The sequence below is a fragment of the Acipenser ruthenus genome, chromosome 31 (genome assembly GCF_902713425.1).
Source record: "Acipenser ruthenus chromosome 31, fAciRut3.2 maternal haplotype, whole genome shotgun sequence".
Classification (NCBI taxonomy): Eukaryota; Metazoa; Chordata; class Actinopteri; order Acipenseriformes; family Acipenseridae; genus Acipenser; species Acipenser ruthenus.
Window position 1 is genome coordinate 11297519 of NC_081219.1, and position 12551 is coordinate 11310069.

Below are 12551 nucleotides of genomic sequence, written 5' to 3' on the forward strand. Positions count from 1 at the left end.
AGCCAGGCCCCTAATTATTCAATTAGAGGTCATTTAGCAACGAGCGCCTGAAAATCTGTTTGATAATGGTTTGTTTAATATTTTTTAAATTCTACATTTCTTTTAAAGTTTCACAACCAGAATGACATTAAACGAAACGCCCGTCCTCTCTCGTTTAATCTAGAAATTTGCAATACACCAAACATTTGGGCAATTATAGATTTTCAGGCATCTTCAAAGTGTGAAATTAATATGCATTGCAAAGCAAGTCACACTCATATAGTGCTTCCACACTTGATGTCAAACACCCAGAAACAATCTGGTATAATTTGTCAAGAATTTTTCCAAACTTACTCTTTTTATTTATGCTCTGAGCCCACTTAAACTCAGGGGAGACGTTCAGGAGGACATTAAGATGTTTTGGACTCCTGTAAGTGGATTGTTCGTGCACTGGGCTTGCAACGTATCCAGATGACTTTTTAATAATAAAGAAAATCACACAGACTCATTTAATTTGAAGTTTTAACGAATCAGAGCAGTAGTAGTGCTCTTTTCAGTTTATTAAATGCTTATGTTAAAAATTGGAGTGCTTTACAGGTTCAACAGCATTAATACTTCAATATAGTAATACAGATATGGTTAATTATATGCTTAGTCCATACATGCATAAAGCTAAATTCTAGAACATTCAATTATATATATATATATATATATATATATATATATATATATATATATATATATATATATATATATATATATATCACTCTCTTAAGACTAAAACATAATTTCTATACCTTATAGCAATGCATCAATATAAGAGATATTCAATTCAAATATATGCTTACCTTCCAGTATATGGAAGTGTAGTGTAGGATATATTGAAAAATAAGAACTGTCTTCAAAAGGCAGAGACTTGTGAATCTGACTAAACAGCAATCAGTTTTTCAGAGATCTTCAGAGCATGGATCACACACTTGTAGTTAGCAAGTCCTGCGATCCTTGACTGAGGTTTTACCTAGGTTTTTATAGGATTTTCCCTCCATTGAATACATCAGGTCCCAAGTAAATCTAATCATCACTCGGCCTTGACCTTTCTTAGCTTTTTGGCAAATAGTAATCTCTAAAAAATCCGGCTAACTTTTCAGACTTAATTGGAGTCATATGCCAACAATTCAAAGGTATAACACCTGTCCAAAACACTGGGCCATGATCTCATCCACTCATTTCTCGACCCCCTCCTTCATCTGAAAAGTTAGGTGAAGCAGAGTTCACAAGATCCTTGCTACCTTGTCTCACTACTTTTTATATGTACATTACAAAGAAATGAGTGTTGTTTGAATATATACAAACCCAACGGTTCTGATTATATGAACCTGGCTTCTAAAAATATATTCCCTCATATCATATCATCTTTTCAAATTAGTTTCCTTTTTCCTTTTACAGGTGTGTGTTTAACAGGTATTACAGGGAGTTCCCATCCTATGGTTTGTATAGGGTTACTACCAGTGGAAAGTCTGACTGTTTTCATTTGAGTTAAAAGGCTATACTATTTCTTTCACATTAGACCGTAACAGCCTTACCTCAATTTGAACTGAACTTGCCCTCTTATTTTTTAATTGTACACAATCCAGCTGAAACCAGCTCGCTTGAGACACCTCTTCCTTTGTCAATTTCAGTGTTGATTAATGTTTTTAGTAACATTCCCTATCTCTACACCTTTACTTTGCATGCTTCTTTCTGCCAGGCAACTAATCATTTTTTAATATATATTGGAAAAGGTCCATTTCTATCCTAACCTCCCTTCTTCTAAGACGAGAAGGTATTTCTCCTCATTAATTCTGGCCTTGACGCCATAAGTTTATTGATAAGAGGATCCCCGCTTTTCGTGCCAAGAATACCTCTCTGTACCAAGCAATGATCTTTCCAAAGACAGGTTTATAAAAAGTTCAGGAAGACAGGTTACATAGAGTTTACCTTTCTAAAACCTCTTTTTTTCTAAAACCTCTAAAAAATCTTTTGCTTTCAAAGTTACTTTTCATTATTATTTCAAATATAACATCTTATTTTCTGCATTATTTTCAGCTCAGGGCTAGATTAAGTATTCTTTTTTCTTTATCAACTAAGACTTCCTAACCATATTCTTTTCATCATTTAAAAGGCAGTGCACTGAGTCTTTCAGGTCCTTATAGTTTCAAATGTCGTTCTGTCTAAAAAGGGTTACCCTTTTGTTTGTACTAAATTGTAATATCTAGCCTTCTTTCAGGGTTAGACTTCCACGAGTGTATGTGCACTAATAACAAAGACACATAGACAATATGTTTTTCTAACATTACCACTTGTTCAGTTTCCTTAGTTGAAATCATTGTAATCTGTTCATAATTTGCTGCAATATTATTTATGCTGGTTTTATATTCTTTAAAACACAGTATAATTATTACAATATTCTGACAGTGTCAGTTAGTACTGAACTTCTTTCATTTTTAACTGTAATATGTTCTTTCAACAATAATACTGTTATTTGTATAACAGTATAACTTTAAATGATTTTATAACATACTTCTAATTAAGTTATTTCAGTGTAACAGTTACTCCTAGAAATTGTAATATTATTTTACTCTATTGATAAATCTTTCAAGATTTTAAGGGAAGGTCGTTATTTATATCTAAATACAGGCTAGAATTAACATATTAAAATGTAATAGTGTTATAGTGACTGAACTGTGTCTGACCTTCTTCACTGTTCATACAAAATCCAGTCAAAACGGGTTTTAAGACAACCTTTGCTTTTTCTTACTATAATCAAACCTAGTTCGATTGCTTCTAGCATATTTTAACTGTGTTCGATAGATTCTACCATTCTGCTCTCGCTGGATCAGAATGTTTTGAGACTCCGAGTCTAATTAAAAAAGATGCTTTTTCAGCCTGACCTTCAATGTAATTAACTCCTTCTCACAGGCCTTACACAGATCTGCTAATAATATTTTCTAATGTTTTTATATTCTTTAAAATACATTACAGTCATTACAATATTTGTTGCAGTTTCACAAATGTTCAATTTGTATCCCAAAGATCAGCCTGCTTCCAGTAGCTGTGACAGTCTTGGGTCAGCTCACAGGTGTGGGTGACAGTCTTTAAAAGCCTGATACCTGCAAAACTTAAATCTTGTTAGCTGGGCTCCCATCTCTACATTCTCCTTTATATCGTCAGTGGGCAAACACATTTTAACTGAATCTGGGTCCATCAAAGAACCGCACAGCCTTGCAACCAAGGCCTTCCATGCAAAAGGATCTAATAACTTATAGCACAAAAGGGACATGCTAGAACCATCTGTGACAAATTCCAATTATGGCTGCTGTAGCAGACCATGGTTAGCACTGATTTTTGACTATGTACAGTAACAGCACATTAGAAAAAGGAAGTCCAAGGTTAATGCTAAACAGGGTCTATGAACTGAAACGTTATTGGCTGGTTTCACAGACCCTGATTAGCACTAATCTTGGACTACTGTGAAACCAGACATATACTTCTGTGTGTACAGACTGTGAATGCAACCACTATTTAGGAAGAATAAAACACTCACAGCATGTGATAAGTGTGGCAATGCAATCTCCCTTCTGTTACTGCAAGTATGATTTTACCATTACGTTTATATATAAATATATATATATATGTTTTTTTTCAAAGTTTTGGCAGGACAGCGTCTCCTATTTGGTAAAGTTCGCATAAACCAAACAATTTAACATTTAAATATTGAAACTGAATGGGGATATGATGAAGCTGCGATGTTGTTTTATACCCAAGCCCTGGTTTTTGGAGTCTTGTTGGTAAAAGAAAGCAGTAAAGGGTCCACCCTTTAAATGTTAAAAGCAGGATTTGCTGACATGTCATCAAAACCAGTTTGATAATGCTTGAAGAAACATTCTGTGTATGCCTTGCAAACATACCTGTATTAGCATTGGAGCGCTTTGTAGGATTAACCTTTGAAGAGTAACTTTTAATGAACCATGCTAAGTAACTGAAAGTTAGGTTTCCTCGTGTTATTTACATGAAGAGCCTTCAAGTAAACTTGCTATCTGTAGGCAAGTATATTTAGAAAAAGCTAGATTGAAGGTTTGATGCTATTTATGATCTTTGATGGATATATATTTATTTTCTAACTTTTGTGATTTCTTTCATATTTCTGTATTCAATAAACTGCTGCTACTAATTGAACTTTCCTTGCATATAGTGCGGGTGTTCACAGTAAGTCATTGATCTTTCCGAACTTAAATAATATTTCAGATTGGAAATTACTAAATTATTCCTACCGCCCTAATTAACAGGAGCCCCTTATCTGCTAATGACTGGTCTGGTGCTTAACCTGGGAAAAAAAAGAAAAAAAAAAATCCACTTCACAACTCTCAATTTCACAACCATGCAAACACTTAACAGGTTTCTATTTATTTAAAAACACGTTCAACATAATAAAAAATGATAGGTCAAGCCATAATCTTTCTAACATAACTTTTTGATCAAACTCACCACCAACTGTACTATAAAGTGCCCTATTTTCTAGGAGCGATTTTCAATGGAAATACAATTGAGAATTTAGGGAAGGGAAAGCTTAAGATGAGATTGACCGATGAAGGGCTCCTGGTGTGGTATACAAAATATAACCAGCATGCAAAACCTGGGACCAGTTATAGGCATCATTTCAGGACTCATTATTTATATAATTATTTCATTATTTTATTTTAAAAGATGATTTCCCTTGCCTGTTTGGTAAAGCTACCAGATGTCACACTTTCAGGTTCACTTGAAAGTTGTCAAAAAGTCATTTTTATTAATTAGTTGCTGCCTGATAATATCAAAAGCTGAAAATAGGATTAAAAGGTGGTAGGAAAATAGTCTAATGTCCTATTTTAAAAGCTTTAAATTCAACCTCATTAGCAATAGCATTACTGGTCTCCTTTTTCAACTGTCTTCGCTTTCACGTTTTACTTCAGTTTAGGAATATGCACATATTTCCAAGACAACACTATGGATGAAATCCTGCTGCTGCTTTCAGTGAATTTAGTTCAAAGTCATTTGCTGTAATTAGAACATTTGACCAACAGCATAGGTACCACGATGCAGCAGTTTATCTACCACTGTATATTTGAAATGTTTTCGCTATTTGCACCAGGACTACTGTAGAAAATATTTAGCAACTGTTGCTCTTCATAGTTGCTTAGTTTGCTCTGGTCTTAATGCCAACACTTGAAAGGATGCATAACAATTACTTAAACAAAAAAAACAGTTGCACTTAGACGCACAGGTAAAGTAGCAGGGATAACATTTTAGTTCCTCCCTGCCCACACACACACACACACACACACACACACACACACGCCACTAGTGTTAATAAAAGTAAATTCTTTTTTTTCCCTTTTTTTTAATCTTTACAAAGTGCAAATTTAATTTATATTAAACTTTCGACTGGTTGTTTTTTTCCTTTTTGTTTGTGTAAAAAAAAAAAAAAAGCTGAAACACTTTTTTCTGAAATGCATGATCAAAAAGGAAAATCAAAACAAAGTTCCACCCCACTAAAAAAAGAAGAAAAAAATTTGCAACTCTGCTTTATATTTAAAAAAAAAAAAAAAAAACTAATTTCATGCCAATGATAGTAATGAAATCAACCCCACAGTTCCATTTTTCTTTTGCTCCCAATTCTGATACACACTGCAAAGTACTTTTCTTTTACTATGTTTTACTGCCAACGTGCGTTTGTGATTAAAATAGATTTAATAAAAAAAAAAAAAAAATTAAAAAAAATTGTCAGACTCCTGCACGGTCACACATGCATCAGGGAGCAATTAGCAAGCTGCGCAAGCACCAGATGCAAGCCCATTGGCTCCTTCAGGCTGCAGGTCAGTCCCAGCATTTCCTTTGGTCCGTCTGTGAAATGGTACCCCCTCTCTCATTGGTCAGTCCAGGTTTTCCAGTGTGTGTGGTCCTTTCCAAGTTAAAACAATGAACTTCGGGAAAAATCACTGCAGTTTTGTTCCCAGCTTTCGTTGTCTGTTTCTGAGGGGAAATAAATACAATTGTAATGATTAGGAGTTATACAGAATGTGTTTACATTTATGAAAAAATAAACTTGCATGCAAAACAAACAAATTGGTTTTGTACTACATGGAAACACAGTAGCAAAATGCATGTAGGAAAACTACTACATTAAAATAAAAACTGGTGAAAATATAATTTGTACTTTCTCTATAATATCAAACTCTCAATCTAAAAAATAACACAGTAATACTAAAAGAAACTCCAGTCCAGTTAAACAAACAAGAGTGTGTTAAATGACAAAAGCAATGTATTTTTTTTCTTTTACCTAGCTTCTGCTCGTGTTACTGTGTACTCAAACCACAGAATGTTCGGAATGAGGCTTGTGTCCCGGATTAGGAAAAACTCAGAAATTGGCCTGTTGGGAGATAAGGGGGGGGAGCAGCAGATAGAATGCATATTAATCCACTGTCACAGCAAAAAAAAATTAAATGACCTGCAACTGCAGCTCACAGCACATAACTCTTTTGTAGACTTTGCCATTAAAGGAATACCCTGCAGGCTAGATGGACATGTTGGATTGCTGCACTAATGTCACAATATGATGCCCCTTATTCTTCATTCAAGAACCGCTTGGTGAACTACAGTACAATGAGCTAGGTTGTGCTTTTGGTCTTGTATCACAATACAAAATGATAGATCTATTACAGTAAAATACATCATGCAAAGAAAGCAGCACGATTCATCGATACACGATGAATCATTATGCCCCAAATAGTGACTGCATTGAGGGACGAGCTGCTTGCACAGACACCCTTTGTGAAGCTTCAGCTCCTTCTGCTTTCTCGTCATTGTTGCTGAATAGTTGCACACAACTCTTAAGAGTAGTTTTAGCTAGACGTATCTTCCAAGTGATAGCTAAGTGTGCCTTTTCAAAAATGTCCTTTTAATCTGCTGATTGTAGAGAGTGCTTTAGGCACTGCAACTTACAGTTGACCAATATCAAAACAGGTCCATCCCTTGAAAATGCACAAGATGCAACTCTTCTTTAAATCAATGTATTTCTCTGTGTGGCTTTATAGAACACTGGTACTTACCACGCTGCTATCTTGGGAAAGAGTGGAGTAAGCAACTCCTGTGTGAAGATAAACCAGGCTACTGCCATGACACTCCCTGCTACCCCTCCATGTATAACTTGACTCCAGGAGTGGTACAGCAAATACACTCTTAAAAAACAAAAACCATGATATTAAAAGAGGAACCGATGCACTGGAAAAAAGAACACAATGTTCTATTCAGGGTCATAGTTAAGTATACTATCTTATTCCTGGGTGTTGTGTTTCTATGCAAAAAAGATGGGATGTTAATCTTTTGCTGAAAACTGTTAGTAGCTTATACTTAGATGATAGCAATTGCATATACTGAATGTGGCTTACTCTAGTGCCGAGAGTCCCAATAGGGGTTGCTGTGGAGCACAGTATTCATGTGCAGGGGTCATGGCTTTAAACTCGCACTACCACCCAGTCCTGGATTTCAGAACTACCTTAGAAGGATATTATTTAAAATCATCAGGAGCCAGGAGTTTGATGTTAAATAAAACATTTAACTTTATAGCTGCATGAACAGCAACTATTCGTAAACCTACAGTCTCAGGTACAATTTATTCATGCTGTGATAAATGCAATCAGCTCAGAGCAGATTTACCAAGGGCCAGATCGTTTCAATAATAAACTTAAACATGGGAAGTGCTGAAACCCAAAAGTTCACAGCCCTTCTGCTACAAGAAAATACAGCAATCATGAAGTACGAAATAATGCAAATGTTTGTACCTGCTGTATGAAACGAAGGCTGACACACTTAGCAAACAGGTAGACAGAATGTGTCTCCACAGCAGCTCAAGACACCTGGCATTGTTAGTTTGATGCATTCTGAAAAGGAAAGAAAAAACGGGTTTGCACTGGCTGTTCGTAACATGTACTTACTCTGATGGCTTCAATTACTAGATTGTAAGGACATAAATCACGATTCATTCAAAACACCTTATTTCATTAAGCCAGTCACATCACACAGTATCTTAAAACACTCACATTCTAGAACAATCATATAGTACTTCTGTACCATCCACAACTTCAAAACACTAAATCAGAATTCTAGTGCCTTCTTCAGTATACTTTCAAACCAGAATGTTACCGTGAACAAGTGTTTGTATTATCTTGACTTATATTGGCTGGTTTATAAGTGCAGGAGACAACCTGCTCTTGTCACAGGTCATGCCTACAAAAACTCGCTCTAAAAACCACAAGAGGTTTTCCTACCAGGTTTTCCTTATGTATAAACATAAGACAGCTGGCTTACGTAGGTCATTCAGAATAATGCAAAGGTCCTATGGGGTGGAGTTTGTATCATGTTTATTTCTGAGCTTTGTGGAGAAGGAAAAATCTTTAATGATATGCAGTGCATTATGCAATCTTACGTATTAAATATTCAAGAGCCACTTAACAAAACACAAGTAGTTGCATAATGCCTCAATTTCCACTTCAATTGAGGTGATCGATTTGGTACGAGCAAAAAGAATATATGACGAGTCCTTTTGCATGCAATTCTTCCTCTGTAACTTTACTCAAGACAAACAGGGAGGCACGTTAAACTGTTAAAACAATTCAATACTTTAAGATAAATATGTGTTCTGGCATTACAGAAGTCATTTCTTACCATTGTTAAATGCTGCTTTGTCCCCCATTTCCCTTTCTAGGCATTTGTAACCCCCAACTAAATAGAACTAATGAAAAGCCGTGTCACAACACTCAGCTTGTCACTTTGCAGGGCAAATTTTGTAAAAACCACTATTCTGGGAATCTTTGCTTTTATTATGGCGATTCCAAAGGCTGATTTTGACTCCAACTTAACCGAGAATACAGGTGGCTTGTGAAGCCAAACTGCAAGGCAACAGAGCTGCTATAGAAAAACAAACTGATGTGCAAATATCCAGACCTGATTAAAACACTGCCACAGCAAACGTGTGCCCAGATTCAGTGCCAAAAAAAAATAGAAAATTCAAATTTAGCAGTTCTTACCTAAAATAAAGAAAGAGGAAAGAGTACATAAAGAAAAACCAGATGAACTGGGAGTGACTGGAGGGCATCCCGTACTCTGTAGTGAGTGTGGCATGAGCACCTGGAAGGAGAAGCACAAGGAGTTTAATTCAGAGTTCACTTTTAAAAAAAAAAAATTCCAATTCCAATTCCAATTCCCATGCTCTTTGAATTCTAACATATCTTTTAAAGTGCCATTTGCGGTATTCTGTTAAAATGAGCTTCTCACAGTGGCAACCCATTATTTAAATTAAAGTCACCGACAGTCAATTAAATTGGCTTCAAATGAAAGCAGCTGAACAATCACAACAATTTTGTCTCTAAACGATAAATTCCGAATTGCTTCAAAAGGAACTGATTTTAAAAAGGAAATGGAATTGGAATAGGCTGAGATTTTAATGTACATTTTAATGTAGTTTGCATTACAGAAGCCATAAACTGCTCCATACCTCGACATGGTCTGGGCTCCCGAAATATGTTCTTCAACAACCAGTTTACTCCCTCATTGAGCACCAGCCCTCCAAAGAATGATATCTGAAGAAATAATACACACAATATCAGAATGTTGCGGTCAGTCACAGTAACTGATAACTCCATTAATACAGTATGCCAAAAACACACATGCAGGATCCTTGTTTATAAACCAGGTCATCATGCCATTTGTTTGGGCATTTATTACAATGTTTGCAATGGAATTCTTGAACTACCCTGAAAAACAACAGCTTTACACGTGACTGCAATTATCCACCTGTAATAAGTATATAGATTTTCATTTTAGGTTTCAAGTATAAAAAGGAACTTCTGTAAATGTTTTTTCATTCTTGTTTAGCAACCTCAAAATATTGACTATTTTACATGGCAGCTGGGTCAGTTAGTTGTTCCCAGGAGGGTAAAGCTCAGGTGACTTACAGTGTGCAATTCTCTCTTAAAAACAATGAGTGTTACAAAGCCCACGAGAATGAAGACTGGCAAGAGACTTGAATATGCGAGGAGCTGGCCTGTGAAGTCACCTTAAAAAAAGAAAGACAAAGGTTAATTACTCTCGACAGAAAGACAGACCTCAACACAACCAGGCTTGGGGTTCATTTCCATTTATTTCACAGTTTCAATTCCCTTTTAACCAATTCCAGTGCATCGTTGATCAAAATTGCAATTAGCAGTATTCTGTCAAAATGAGCTTCTCACAGTGGAAACAAATTACTTAAATTGATGTCATTGTTAAGTCAGTTAAATTAGCTTCAAATGAAAGCAGCTGAATAATCTAAGGAATTGGAATTGATTTTAATTGGAATTGAAAAACAGGAATTGACCGCGACTCTAAAAACAACTGACAAACAATAAATTAATCTCATCCAACCATTTGGTTGATTTTTTTTTTTTAACCAGAGTGAATATGTTTAGCCTATATCCACCATATTTATTTGGAATCTGTCTTGCATTCATTCAAATCCAGCGACAGAACGACCGAGCAAATTGCACTGTTCCAAAAGATGCCACATTGCTAATCGGATACAGGGCTTCATCTTCAGCTCCAAATTCAGCCGTTTAATTTCCATATATTTCCCTGCATTGCAATGGTTATACAAACAGAATACTCCATTGTATGTTACTGCAGTGCTGTGGTTATTTCGCTCATGAGGATCACTGGAAAACACCCACTTGCTCTCTCTGGGGGCACGTCTGTTATTCAGCCAGCCTGCTCTGTGTAATAATTACAGTACAGGGATGGAATAAGACTCCCATTGCATAGCAGTGTAGGAACTACACCCTGTATAGGGTTCATTAAAACAACGGTTTAAAATAGACATTTAAAACTTAAGACACCAGTGACAGGCTGCACGGACTGGCAACAGGACCAAGCGTGGCAGAGACCAACTGGTTAAACCTTGTTCAGCCAAACAAGTTCCAATCTATCGGAGCACAAACTGTGTTAGATCCCATTGGGATTGAAGATTATACGGACCAAGCACATCAACTGTGTTATTGGATTCCTTCGGGAATCAAAGATTTAATCGTGGAAGAATAGAACGAGAGGAAACTTAAAAAGGGACCATTCTCAACAAGCAGCCTGTTTGCCCAGGCATTAAGGATGGTTAAATATAGCCATTGATCTGCACTTTTACACATGCAACCTAATTGCTTTCAATTTAACTATGTTCAAACTAACTATTTAACATGGTTTCTGACTTTAGATGATCAGGTTGAATACTTTTATTTCTGTATTCAATAAACTGCTGCTATTCATTAGACCAGCTTGTTGTTTGAGTGTATTGTCATTATAATTCCTCGATCTAAACAAACAATTTTGGAACTGACCACATGCAAAGTTGCACATAAGTATAATTAAGTTAATGCTCCTACAGCAGTCTGCTCCAATCCTGGTTTTACTGCAAGTTCAATAAGACACACCTGAGCTTGTTACCTATACACTGGGCCTAATTAAGTGCATACTAAAACCTGAAACGGGTCTTATTCCTCTATATATCTCTGCACATGGGCTGTTTTGTCACAAAAAACCCGCTAACAGCTTAGGTGTGATTATACATGAGATTTGCATACATCTTGTGTTAAGCAAAAGTCGGTCTAAAAATAAATAAATAAATAAATAAATAAATCTCGTTTCAAACGAAAACGACAATTTGCGTATGAATTGAGCATGCAAACTCACACAGACGCAATTTTCCTTTTTTAAAAAAAAAAAAAAAAAAACCCTTATCTGTTTGGATGTAACGCTTGTCCGGGTGTTTGCAATTCATCAAGTTATCAGAGTAGCCAAAATGTAAAATATACATTTTAACTGTATCCACTATCGTCACAAAATGAACCAGAAATCATTATTTGAATTGCAAATAAAGTAGAGTTTCACAAGTTGAAGTATATATGTGGTGAAATCGCAATGATGCCGTTATTGTGCATAGGTTATATTAACACGGTCGGGGCGAGTTGAGTGAAAAGATAGTCTCCATAGATCTAAATTTATACAATGTAAAATCCTCAAGCCATTTAGTGTAGGTAGTGGTCAAAAGCGCATGCGCACCACTGCTCACTATTTGGCATCTTTTATTTGGCTCTATTGCGCATGCGAACTGGATCTCCCAATCTTTAAAAAACATAGCTCACTATATGGCAGCTGCCGCTCGGCTGAGTCCATTCAGCAGCCGGAATTCCAAAACCGAAACAACCCGACTCCAATTCAGAACACTGCGATAACTGAACTGTCTGAAAACAAATCCAAGTTTCAAATCTACAATTACCTGTGGGATACTCGACGTGTGTTAGGGAAACCGACCGCCATGGAGCACTGGCCGTACACTCATCTACCGTCGCCATCTTACCCGGATACCGGGAGCAAGCAACTGACCAATCAGAATGCAACGCCCAAGTAGACTAATCCAATCAGAAAACGCTGTTTCAAACCGGCAAGCGGACCATTCACGGTAAAGCACACTAAAC

The 12551-nt window shown here is 36.2% G+C and overlaps 1 protein-coding gene across 1 annotated transcript; it reads right to left on the reverse strand.

The window, feature by feature from the left end:
* Positions 1–4382: 4382 nt before the first annotated feature.
* On the reverse strand, positions 4383–12551 carry LOC131702914 (dolichyldiphosphatase 1-like). The gene is made up of 8 exons (XM_059005516.1): positions 12353–12551; positions 10008–10108; positions 9548–9632; positions 9081–9180; positions 7836–7934; positions 7104–7232; positions 6335–6424; positions 4383–6027 (listed from the first exon to the last, which is right to left on the reverse strand). Exons 1-8 carry the CDS (start codon positions 12426–12428, stop codon positions 5991–5993), a joined length of 717 nt encoding a protein of 238 aa, XP_058861499.1. The 5' UTR covers positions 12429–12551; the 3' UTR covers positions 4383–5990.

Bases quoted from the DNA above. Each gene is read 5' to 3' on its own strand.
- LOC131702914 (XM_059005516.1), bottom strand. From the start codon at position 12,428: ATGGCGACGGTAGATGAGTGTACGGCCAGTGCTCCATGGCGGTCGGTT. The intron at 9,181-9,547 runs GTATGGAGCAGT...TTCTCCTTCCAG, and splicing joins GGAGCCCAGACCATGTCGAG to GTGCTCATGCCACACTCACT. The intron at 6,028-6,334 runs GTAAAAGAAAAA...ATTTCCCCTCAG, and splicing joins GTAACACGAGCAGAAGCTAG to AAACAGACAACGAAAGCTGG.